The sequence below is a fragment of the Glandiceps talaboti genome, chromosome 1 (assembly GCF_964340395.1).
Source record: "Glandiceps talaboti chromosome 1, keGlaTala1.1, whole genome shotgun sequence".
Taxonomy (NCBI): Eukaryota; Metazoa; Hemichordata; class Enteropneusta; family Spengelidae; genus Glandiceps; species Glandiceps talaboti.
In genome coordinates, this window is record NC_135549.1 from 10,579,012 (window position 1) to 10,590,919 (window position 11,908).

An 11,908-nucleotide genomic window follows, 5' to 3' on the forward strand; every position below is an offset into this window, starting at 1 on the left:
CACATTAAACAATGTAGACTTCGGGGGAGCTAACATCACACATGCAAACACACACACACACACACACACACACACACACACACACACACACACACACACACACACACACACACATACACGCATGTGTGCACGCACACACACACATACACACACAGTATACATACACACACATACAGTATATATACACATACACACATACAGTATACACATACACACATATAGTATACATACATACATACATACATACATACATACATACATACATACAAACACACACACACACACACACACACACACACACACACAACACACACACACACACATACAGTATACACACACATTACTAGTATAGTGGACAATTTCTTGGAAGATTCTGAAGTGTACAGAATAAGATCAATGATTTTCCTGCAATTTTATGCAATTGATGTTGGTAAATAGTTCAATGGTGTGTACGTAAGCTACTTTCACTAAAACTCAGACCGATGTTCCAACGATCAAAATGTTCTGTTTCCTCATTAATTAAATCCAGCCACTCTTCTAGTACATAAAGAGACTATTCAAGTTTTTGTGAAGATCTTGTTGAATTGTGTTTTTTATGGTTTTCGTCTTGCCCTGACAAGTTTCTCCTTCAGATTATTCTTTGTCTTGGTGCACTAAATGTTGAACAAATAAATCAAGTGTCTTTTACTACTGACAGGAATTCTCAGTCATCTTTGCATAATGTGATGAAGACAGGATCGTTAATCATTTCGTAGTAGTGAGCTAAAGAGAAACACTTCTCTTGTTAAACACGTTTTATTTACTATAATGTCTTGCTACCATTAATTATTTTGAAACTTCTTTCTGATATGCAGAAATATTCTGTCCATGATAATGTTATCTTAATTATTGCATATTTGCTTTTACTGGGAATACATTTATTATTTACTGCCCAGCTTTCAAGTTTTCCCCATTTAGCTGATTACGCAAATCCTATCAATCAAATCCATGGAAATAGGGAAGACTTGACACAGCCTGGTTTCCTAACTATATCAGCAATTCCAAACCTTAGGGCTATAAAATGAGTGATCATAGTGTGAAAATTAAATCAGGGCATTTTGACACGTTTGATCACTTTTAAAACCAATAGACAACAATAGTACTGACTGTAATAAAATCTGTACAAATTCACAGAATTTTTAAACTGCCTTTGAAAGGTTTCTGTTACCTTACAATTACAATGTGTTACTACGATTACTCCTACACTTACACATATTTCAAAGAAATTTCATATTCTGTACAATTCTTGTCAGCATTTAGATATCACTTCATAATGTCTGTCTTCATTCAGCTGAGAAAAAATTTGAATGACATAATCACTATCACTGTCACTATGAACTGAAGACAAGTATTGACAAAAACACTTTATGTCCCAAGTATTTCCTAGCTAAATATAGGAAAATATCAGAGAAATTTTTTTTCTTACACCTGTGCAAATCAGATACAGTGAAAGTATGGTAATGGTAATTCTGAATATCACAGAAGAACCAATGACACAGAAGTGCACTGTCATGGTGTAAAACAACAAGGGCATAAATTCTGAGATTTTTGTTTGAATGTGTACAACTTGGCTGGTGCATGGTTGTTGCAACAAAATAACATAATATGTGGTACACATGTGCAGCATACTAGGTTTAACTGGGGTCAATACATGCCTGGTCATTTTTATACCAAGTAAGTCCATGTAGGAAAACAAAACAGAGTTGTATCAAATCAAACAACTGTAAAATTACAATAGGTTGCTTACCACTTTAGAAGGTCAACTGTCTGTCTATTTATACACCTGGAATGTATTCTTGCCAATCATTGAAACTAGTGTAGACTTCAGGTATTCTATTATGTTTGTGTATGCAACCATTGTATATACATTTGTATTCATTTTAGGATACATTCCATTGTTATAAGTTACATCATAGCTACTTACTACTACTACTACTACTAGTGGATGGGACTGACTAATAAAGCAACCTTGTACATGGGATGAATGCACGTAGCTACATGTATACATAACCTAGGAGTAGGAATTTTAATTAAAGAGAACTATTGATGAGTGAAATGTAGCACTTTAATTAAATTTACTAAATCATAAAATTATTGTTACAATACTTGTTATTCATCAGTATTGTCTCATCTACTAACGGATAACAATTATGAAAATTATTATGAAGATTTATTAATAACTCTGACCAAATCATTTCATCAGTCAATCATACTCCATATCAAACCTAGATAAATATAAAATTGAATTTCTAACTGTTATTGTATATGAAATGAAGTACACAAGTTTCACAGACGTGTAAGTGAAAAGGATTTCTTGCTTTGGATTTCTTTAGAATTTCTATATAGATCCACAACTTATTAATGTTTCATTGTCTCTCCATTACAAAGGCGTAGGTAAATATTACAGAATCGTTCTTTTATCTGGATGATTTCATACACTATGGTATCATCAATCAAGAACCCTCTAAAATCAACAGTCTCAAGGAACTGTATTTCTGGTCACAGGCCTACCCACGGTTTTACAATATAACTCATCTTGCAAAGAGATTTGTTTTCCTAGTAATACCCAACTGTTTGCAATCTTGAGTCCAAATATTGCAATTTTTTTTCATTCATATTAAATACACATGTATACACCTTAATGTATTAAAGAAGGCTAATACTTTGTTCTCCATGTGATTCTGACAGTCTACACCATGCTATAATTTGTAGTTTTATATGTAAATTATCTTCCCAGTATCACAAAAGTTGAGCATACTTATGATATTTCACCTGTACTGGTTCATAGACAGGATGCCATGACAAACGAGTGCAAGTGTGGCATACACTGGGTATTTACACAACTGCTTGCAGTGTTCTCTGTAGTTGTACTTTCACAAGTGGACTTTAATAGCAAGCAAGAGTACACATACCATGATACCCCTGAGAACCCAAACTGGAACTCACATGGAATGGGGTTCCGTTAACTTATTATTACATATATTTATCCAAAAACATCAAATGTCCCTAAAATTGACACTGAGAAAGCACATGCTTTTGTGTTCAATGAAGAAGTGATTGTATGTTCATTTGCATATCATTTGCATGTAGGTACGCAATAATGTTGTTGGTATTGCACTGCAGTGTAAATACAGTACCACTTGTATAATGAGCATGTACAGTGCCAATAATCTCTGGTATGATAGATATGTAATAATGTCTATACATATATCATATCAATCTATTTGTATTCTCTAATAATCATTTATATCCATGTGGGACGGTACAGGTCTGCATGTGTGCTGAAGCAGTCATCTATATCTGTGTGGGACTAATAATACACGTCTGTGCCACAGTGTGTGTGTGTGTGTACTGTATCAGTCAACTGATTCAATGTGGGACTGTGGAAAACATCAGTGTGTGTGTGTGTGATTAAGCAGTCATTTATTTCTGTGTGAGACTGTGACATATTGGTTATTATTTTCGTGTGAGACTGTAAATTACCAGTATGTATTGTATATTGTAGCAGTCATTATATCCGTGTGAGACTGTGTAATACGGGTCACTATGTATGTGTGCTATAGCTGTCACTTATTTCCGTATGGGACTGTGGAATGCTAGCCGTTTCCAAGGTCATGGTGACAAATCACATGCATCAATGATTACACTGTACTGATAATGTAATAAGGATAACAATGCTACACTTCCACCACTCCTATGCCAGTGACATTGTACCATTGCCAAGAAGCTTTAATAAACAAAAGTATCTCCATTGTTAGACCACAAACTGTAAATGGATGTTTTGTATCTCTTCAGCAAAGTGCCAACAACATTAAAATCATTTAAGAACACCATCCCATATACAGTAAAAAAAATACACTAATCGCAATATTTTTTTTTCCTTTTTGGTATCATTGTATCAATTGGTCTAAATTGAGAGTGGGGCATTTATATGAAGATGCATGTGATAAAGAGTAAGTAATATAGTCTAAGAGTAGGATTTAAAAAAAACATGATATTCATCATCATGTACTAGTATTCCTAAATTCTTTTTCACACCAACCCATACTGGTTACCATAGAGAATAAAAGTGAAACCAGAGCCATGTTGACACCAAGGATATTCACCCTTGTGCATATCTCATACAACACTGGTTAACATATTATATACAAAGCCTAGAGAGACTTGGGTGTCAGCTTCCAACATAAAAGAAAATCTAAGGAAAGTTCATAAGAACTAGACTTTCCTAAGGTGTTGTAAGTTGTGACAAGTTAACCTATTTTGTCTTTGCATAGGCTAAATTTAAACCATCGTAAATCCTACCTTAGGTATAGGGAATCTAAGGCCATCTAGTGGCCATGAATAGGACTATTGTCCATTGTACAGGCATGTCAGATTCAAACCATGAATGAAACTGCCCAAGGTAACCCCTACACCACAATATTGAAAACAACTTTTGTTTCATTTGATTAAAAAACACATCAATCAAATATACATTACAGGAATATATACTGTAAATATGTTGATAAACAAGGAAATGGATCAAGACATTGGTGATTGGATTATTTGTGGTCACAGTGGTGGCTGTAGCTGATGGCTACAGACAGACAGCTGTCAGACACTGTCACATAGCTGAGACCAAGTCATTCTTCTTCCTTTGTGTGTAAGAACTCCATTTCAGCAGCTGACACCAAAAAAGCAAGGAATGTTTGTGCACTTCACACATATATTTATTTGAAGAATAACAGTCCTTCACTACTATGTATGCCTTTGTTTGAACACTGAAGTACTAATTGTGAACGACATTTCTGTACTGTCAAAGTGTACCTATCTGCATCAATCACTCTTGTACTGTTCGACAACATGTAAACACATGTGACAGACAAATTTTCAGTATTGTTGACTGCTTTGACTGGGTACCATGGTAAGCAAAATAGGTAATTGACACATGAATATTAATTAGGGAAGCAACGAATATTCATGAGTAATTACCACCTAAACCAAATATAGATCTGAAAGAATGATATTCTGTATAGTTTAATGAATGCATGTCTTCTTGCTACTGGTATGAATGGCAGTAAAGTCTGACAGTGGTGTCTAATTAATACGTATGTGATGAAGTCACAGCAAACATGGAGATGTCATGGATACTATTTTCTGTCACTAAAAGTGGGACACGACACCATGTGTACAACCAATTCCTGTCCTGTGTAAGCTGTTTACATGTCATACTTTTAATATTTAATTATTTACTTCTTTTTTTTTTTTTTAATTTACTTTGGTTGTGAAATACATTCATTCACATTTTAAGTGTTCATGTTAGAATCCATACTCTAGAAATTGAAAATATATGGATCATTGCTCCTTCATCTACAATAATCAAGGGGGTCTTGCCCTGGTTTCCAACACATAGTACTCTACTGATGACCAAATGTCAACAAAGCATGATTACTTCAATAGCCCCCCCCCCCCCCATTGTTTTCTGTATGTACTTGTATGAGTTCGACACTCCCACCCTCAGATGAGTAGATCCCCTCAAACACATATATGCATTTGAAATCTAGCTAGGATATTTGGTTGGGTGTTTAACCCTTATCATATTAATTATCTAATTTGCAATGCTGACTATAATTAATTAACTGTTATACAGGAGTTGCAGACCTAACCAATTAACAGTTCTTTCTGACATGTGGTATGTTAGAAGAATAACTTTTAATTAGTATGATCAAAATATGTTTTCTACAATGTATCACTAACCACTTTTACTGCCTACATAGTTAAATGGGCAATAATGAACCAGGCAGTCTACAGAATCGGTTCTCCCTTGTATTCTGTTTGTGAACCTAAATGTCTCCTCTGACCTGACCGGCCGGTATTATGATGTCAATGATGACATAAAAATATTTATGCATTTAATCATCACTCACACAATCCACCTCTAGATTAAAAATTCAAACATTTTAATAGACGATGATATTTTCACTGAATGAAATTTGCCCTTGTTGTAGGTAACCACTACAATTACGGACTTGAGAAGTGGCCGTTCAAAACAATGTCCGTACGGTATAACGTTATATGTACATGTAAATGTTACAAACCTTCTACGGAGCGAATAGCATTCATTATTATTCACCACGTATCGGTAAACCTCGCTTACTGCGGCTATGTAAGTATAATTAGTAAAGGCCGATCGTTTTAAATTACGTACAGATCTCTATTTTCGACATCGGCGATAATATTTTCATTTGCTAGGGTTAAAATTGCTATATTTAGAATGAATATCTTTCCGTTTTACGTACCTTCCTTTCTTGCTGCTATTCCTTTCGTCAGGTCTCATGCGATTCTTGGGTGGTGCTTTACCCCGCTTCTTCCGCGCCTGGATGGCTAAAACTGGAATAGATAAACCACAGATATCAATTGAATGAATATTGATTGTAAAATTACCAATAATTGGTATATCTGACTTCATTTTACTCACCTTTTCTCTGTCCTCTGTAGCTCATCTTAAACTTTTCAGCCACCACTTTTCAGATATTATCGCAACACGCATGCGTAACAGCCTGGCGTGAGGTACTCTGGGTAATTGAACCCGTACGCCGTCAACGGTAAACTATTATGGTACATGCATTAGAGTTCAAGGCAGTGCAACATGCTGCTGGTATTTAACTTCTGTGTAGCCTCCATCGACATCGAAATCAAAGAAATATAACTATATCTAGTAGGACGTTAAACTTCCGGACATTCCCAGTTTCGCTTCTTTCACAACACTCCGGAAAAAGTGACAGATAACGTTTTCAACTACCTTGAGGTCAAAGGGGTATTTAATCTGTCGAGGCCCGTATTCTTCCGTTTAACATGTCCAATCATGACATCTACAAGTAACGTTATTAACGATATTTTGTTATCAATAAACATTTGGGCCAAACAGTTGTGGAAAATCACAAACTCTCCTGCGAACATTTACGTATCTCCAAATTATGATAAGACTGGATCATGTCAAAGTAAATTTAGATAAAATTAAATCTGGTATTGATAATGATTGAAAAAGTACGGTGAAGTTTGCGTCATTTCCATGTGCCTGAGCGACCAAACACTGTTTTTATTGGCTCAGCAAACATAATACCATACGATGTACAGGTACACAATTTCAAAAACAACAAAACGATATATGCGGTTTTAAACTAAAATATAGGCATGAGGTCGTACATTCTAGTAAAGTATCGATACTAATTAGAATTTGTGCTATGGAGCTCACTTTTATTTTTTTTTACTATAAAATGAAGTAGAAAAAAAATTAAGTATGAAATTGTAATGATTCAAACTAACCATTGTTATTGTTTAAATACACACACACACATGCACATACACATACATACACATACATACATACACATACCCACACACACATATACATTTACACACACATACACAGAGGGAGAGAGAGAGAGAGACAGACAGACACATACACATACACAGACAGACAGACAGACAGACAGACAGACAGACAGACAGACAGACAGACAAACCGACAGACAGACAGACAGACAGACAAACAGACACACACACACACACACATACTCACACACACACACACACACATACACACACACACATATCTGAAGGTGGCAAAAACGTGAAACTACGGCTTTAATGAACTTACATGTATAATTTCTTGGAATACAAATAAAATACTATATTCATGGATTGTAATTTCTGATCTGAAATTATGAACGTCTTCAACGTCATAGCTGGCTATGATTGTAATGGTTACGTAAGTCAATTCTTTGACACAGAAGGTATTCATGCAAGCATCATCATCCATTCATGATAAGAAATGTATGCAGTTATCAGAGGGGGGAGGGTTGAGCTGTATTGTAAATGTTATATCCTGCCATTATGAGATCATTGCGTGCTTTGAGAAATACACATATTGAAGTCATGACGTTTCCTCAGTAACTGTATCTGGTGTCAAACACTGTTTCGTACTTTCAACGACAACATTAATATATTGACTCTTGTTCTCTCTTCTATGTCAATGTCTGTAATTTTAAGCATTACTTGAAGAGTTAAACAAAAACAAATTCGGCCAATATTTATTTTTACTATTTGCGGTTCTCGATGAAGTAAAAACACAGATAAGCCTAAGGGAAAAAATGTGTGGTTCCGATTACGCGCAATATTTAGAATAGGTGGGATAGGTAGACTTTTTCCCTTTATTTTTTTTAATGTGTGAGTGTCTAGTTCATGTAGTTTCTACCCTAACCCAACCAATTATTAGGCTGTTACGCATGCGTGTTGCGATAATATTTGTAGGCCTAATGGATGGGAGTCTATAGTTTATAGTGAGATCACACATGAATAACTATCTTACATGTAAACATGGCCGTGACCAGCATATCACATGTGTATCATGACTAGATGTCGATATCTCCAATGCCAACCTATTCTAAGGCCAATGGTTACATGCAAATGTATAATCACCACAATACTATTTATATACAGTTGTTGTAATCTATAGACCTTGGAGTGGGTTTTGTATTTAAAAGAATCAAAGAACTGATAACTCGTCAAGAGGAATTTTGCACGATGACCACACCGGAGAGCTATTTGTCCGTGCACGTGACATGTAAATATTATTTTGTCGCCGTTCATTCTTAATCGCGGTTACGTAATATGTACAGCACGCGGAGACTCATGATTATGATGATGCAATCACATTAGGTGTATTTGATATACGGAATAATTTAAAGGGAACGAACGCAGTTGTTGGCGTTTGGGGGGGGGGGGATATTTTGGTCAAAAATGTTTTTCGCAGCCGTCCCCATCCCTTTCGCACTCTCTAAAAATGTCACCCCCCCTCCTGAAATGAACCAAAGAATGAGTATGGCACCCCCGTCCCAGCACACTGCTGGTACAAAATCATAGGGCACACATTATTTGTCTTCTGGTATTGTTCAAACAGTTGATTACATAGAAGGGATTTTATTTTTTATTGAACTTTTTCGATACGTATGATAAATTATGATACATGTATAAACTATATATTGATAGCAGGTTTGAGTTCAGTAAATTGCAAGTGGTGGCTTAGTGTGCGGCTCCAGTACCTGTAAATACAATAATACGAGTATACCTGATAAACATGCAGCATACACTATGTCCAGACATGTTTATATTCAGTTTGTACCCCTACGCTGTTTACAAATGTAATAAGAAAATTTTCAAACGTTTGAGTTTTTGATTCACTTAATATTTTATGCAAGGAAAATGTTCTACTTCATTTTTTATTTTATTTTCCCATGGAGGCCACCAAGATTGAATGATTGCGAAACAGTTCACCCCAAGAGTGACTGGTTGCAAAACAGCATTCTCGCAAACCAGAGCTCATGATATATCCACAACACTGCAAATACCAAGATGGTGCCGTAAAAGAGACTGTGGTTAGGGACGATGGGAGAACTCGGAGGCGGCAACTCCACCGTCAAGTAATAAGTGGGTTTTGTTGTTGTTGAAGGACAACGAAATATTTCCAAGTAAAGATTAGAGTAGACTCAGTCTGGTACCTGTTCTTTGGGGGATTGTTATTTGTAAGTGTAAATATTTTGAGTTTGTTATTCATTAGTCTGTAAGGTACGCCGTAACAGGGCACCCTCACACATCGGTCAACCCCTCCCTCCCATATATGCATGGTGAGAGGAGGCCGGTGAGGGCGGAACGGCACGACGTATTACAGTCTAATTATTCATGTTTAGTTTTGCAAAGGAAAATCATCCTCAACTTAAAAAAAAAAGTTACTAGTAGTCTCCCAAGGGGTCTCGTGTTCACCCAACTGTTTCGCAATCACTCAAGCAGGTTATCATTCCACACAAAAGAACATAGCTGTGTTTTAAAAATTTAAATATTTTATTCAAATAAAGAATAAAAAACCCACAGAGACATGAGCAAGTTTAAGGTAACAGAAGTAAATTTGTGAGATTTCAGATTTCTCTTTCTACTTGTAGTATACTATACGAACGAAAGCTCTTACTACGGACTCTGAAGTAGATTGTCGTTGTTTATTTAATTGTACATTTGTATATTATAATGTTATAGAAAGAATACGTCGACATTACCTTACATGTAAAACCATTTTGAAATAGTTTAACCGAGGGTATTAGGTAAATAGCTTCACTCGGGTAAAAAGCTTATAAACTCAACTAGTGCCATTTGAAAGAATATTCACTAAACAGTGGATGTGACAACCGTTTCATCGTGTTCAATAAGGAGTTTCATACATAGACTTAGATAATTGACCAGACACCCCCACCCCCACGCGACTGTCGACAGATAATAAATATTTGTCGCCGAATTTAACTTTGAATGCTATTGTCTTTTCCGAGATCGGGTATGAATACGAAACCGTTCAGACAAAATTAAAAATTAAAAAGCAATGCACTATCAATTAAAATGCAAAAAATGTCCCCAAACTTCAAATACTTCCCTCCTCCCCCATCCCCACCGGTACCCACGAAAGTGCACCTGTGCTGCTCTAGCGCAATGGGCTCAATTTGACAGAGCCCTGAACAGAGCCATCGTCGCAAACCACGGCCTGTTTTATGGCAACGTTCTTAACGAGCCTCCCAAATTTCAAAATGTAGTGGTAGAAATAATTACTCTGGCTTGCGAGAATACATCGAATGGAACAGAGCATGCGGTATCATTTTCCTCTTGTACAGGAGCTGAGCGTACAGAAAGGCAATCACGACGCCGCCCTCTAGAGTTTTATCATTATGTTTTCAGCTCAAGTAGATAGGGAATTCCCCCCGTCTCAGGGTCACAGTAGTGCTGTGTTGTGCCTACACTGACTGGAGAAACGTGAAGTTTAACATACTTGTACAGTGTAGATTGGGTAAGTAGGATAGTAAATGTTGTTGCATTATGTCTTTTGATGTTAACTGATACATTTTAAGTCATATTCAGCTGAGAATGAGGATTGAATTTAATAAACACTGACCAAAACGTCACCTACTGTAACTTGTTGTAAGGGCTTTAATACTGACTTTATAGTTCTCAGAGAATTTGCATTCACATTTGTACTAATAGTGGTCCAAGCCAGTAAGGTCAAAAGAGAGCTATATGGTGTATTTGTTGTAAAAAAAAAAAGCCAGGAAGTACCAACGACCAGTATCATATGCATTCATACTCAGTGACTGTGTTTTATAGGACAACACAGTTATGTACATGCATTTGTGAGGGCTGTGATTGTACATATATGACATACATATTTAATGTTTTTTATGACTACACTCATTAAACACATACAGACAGTCAGTACCATAGAAATACACATATAATGAAAGTTGATTATATTAAATGTAATATGTTACCTCAGTATTAGCTGTTAGCATCCATCTAAGTTGATTGAGACTTTATGACAGCATGGATCTATTATTGAGATAATAGATCCATGATGACAGTAACACACAAAAATATGGGTATGATATTTGGAATGTGAGATTAATAGATCTCCTGATGGTGATGTGTGATCAAGAAATCCATGAAATTTAGACAATGAAATTTAGACAATGAAATTTAGACAATGAAATTTGATTATAAATGATAGGCTATTAGCACATGTCAATTAAAAGGTAGTTTTCTTGATGGATGCAATAAAGATTCTATTCTATTCTATTCTATTCTATTCTATTCTATTCTATTCTATTCTATTCTATTCTATTCTATTCTATTCTATTCTATTCTATTCTATTCTATTCTATTCTTTATAGAGTTATTCATCTAGCCATTATAGTCCACATGTAAAATGGTGTGACAAGGACAAGAGATAGTAGAAAACAGAACTTGCTTGATTTTTATACTTAATACCATCTTCACATTACTGTTGCAGAAATGTGTC

At 35.7% G+C, this 11,908-nt stretch overlaps 1 protein-coding gene across 1 annotated transcript in view; it reads right to left on the bottom strand.

The window, feature by feature from the left end:
* The window catches only part of LOC144441940 (SRSF protein kinase 1-like), a 29,653-nt gene extending 23,097 nt beyond the window's left edge, over positions 1–6,556 (bottom strand). The window contains exons 1-2 of the mRNA XM_078131210.1: positions 6,497–6,556; positions 6,318–6,408 (exon numbers count right to left, since the gene is read on the bottom strand). Coding sequence (XP_077987336.1) covers positions 6,318–6,408; positions 6,497–6,521 — 116 coding nt within the window. The 5' untranslated portion in view covers positions 6,522–6,556. The remainder of the gene's footprint in view (positions 1–6,317; positions 6,409–6,496) is intronic.
* Positions 6,557–11,908: the final 5,352 nt, after the last annotated feature.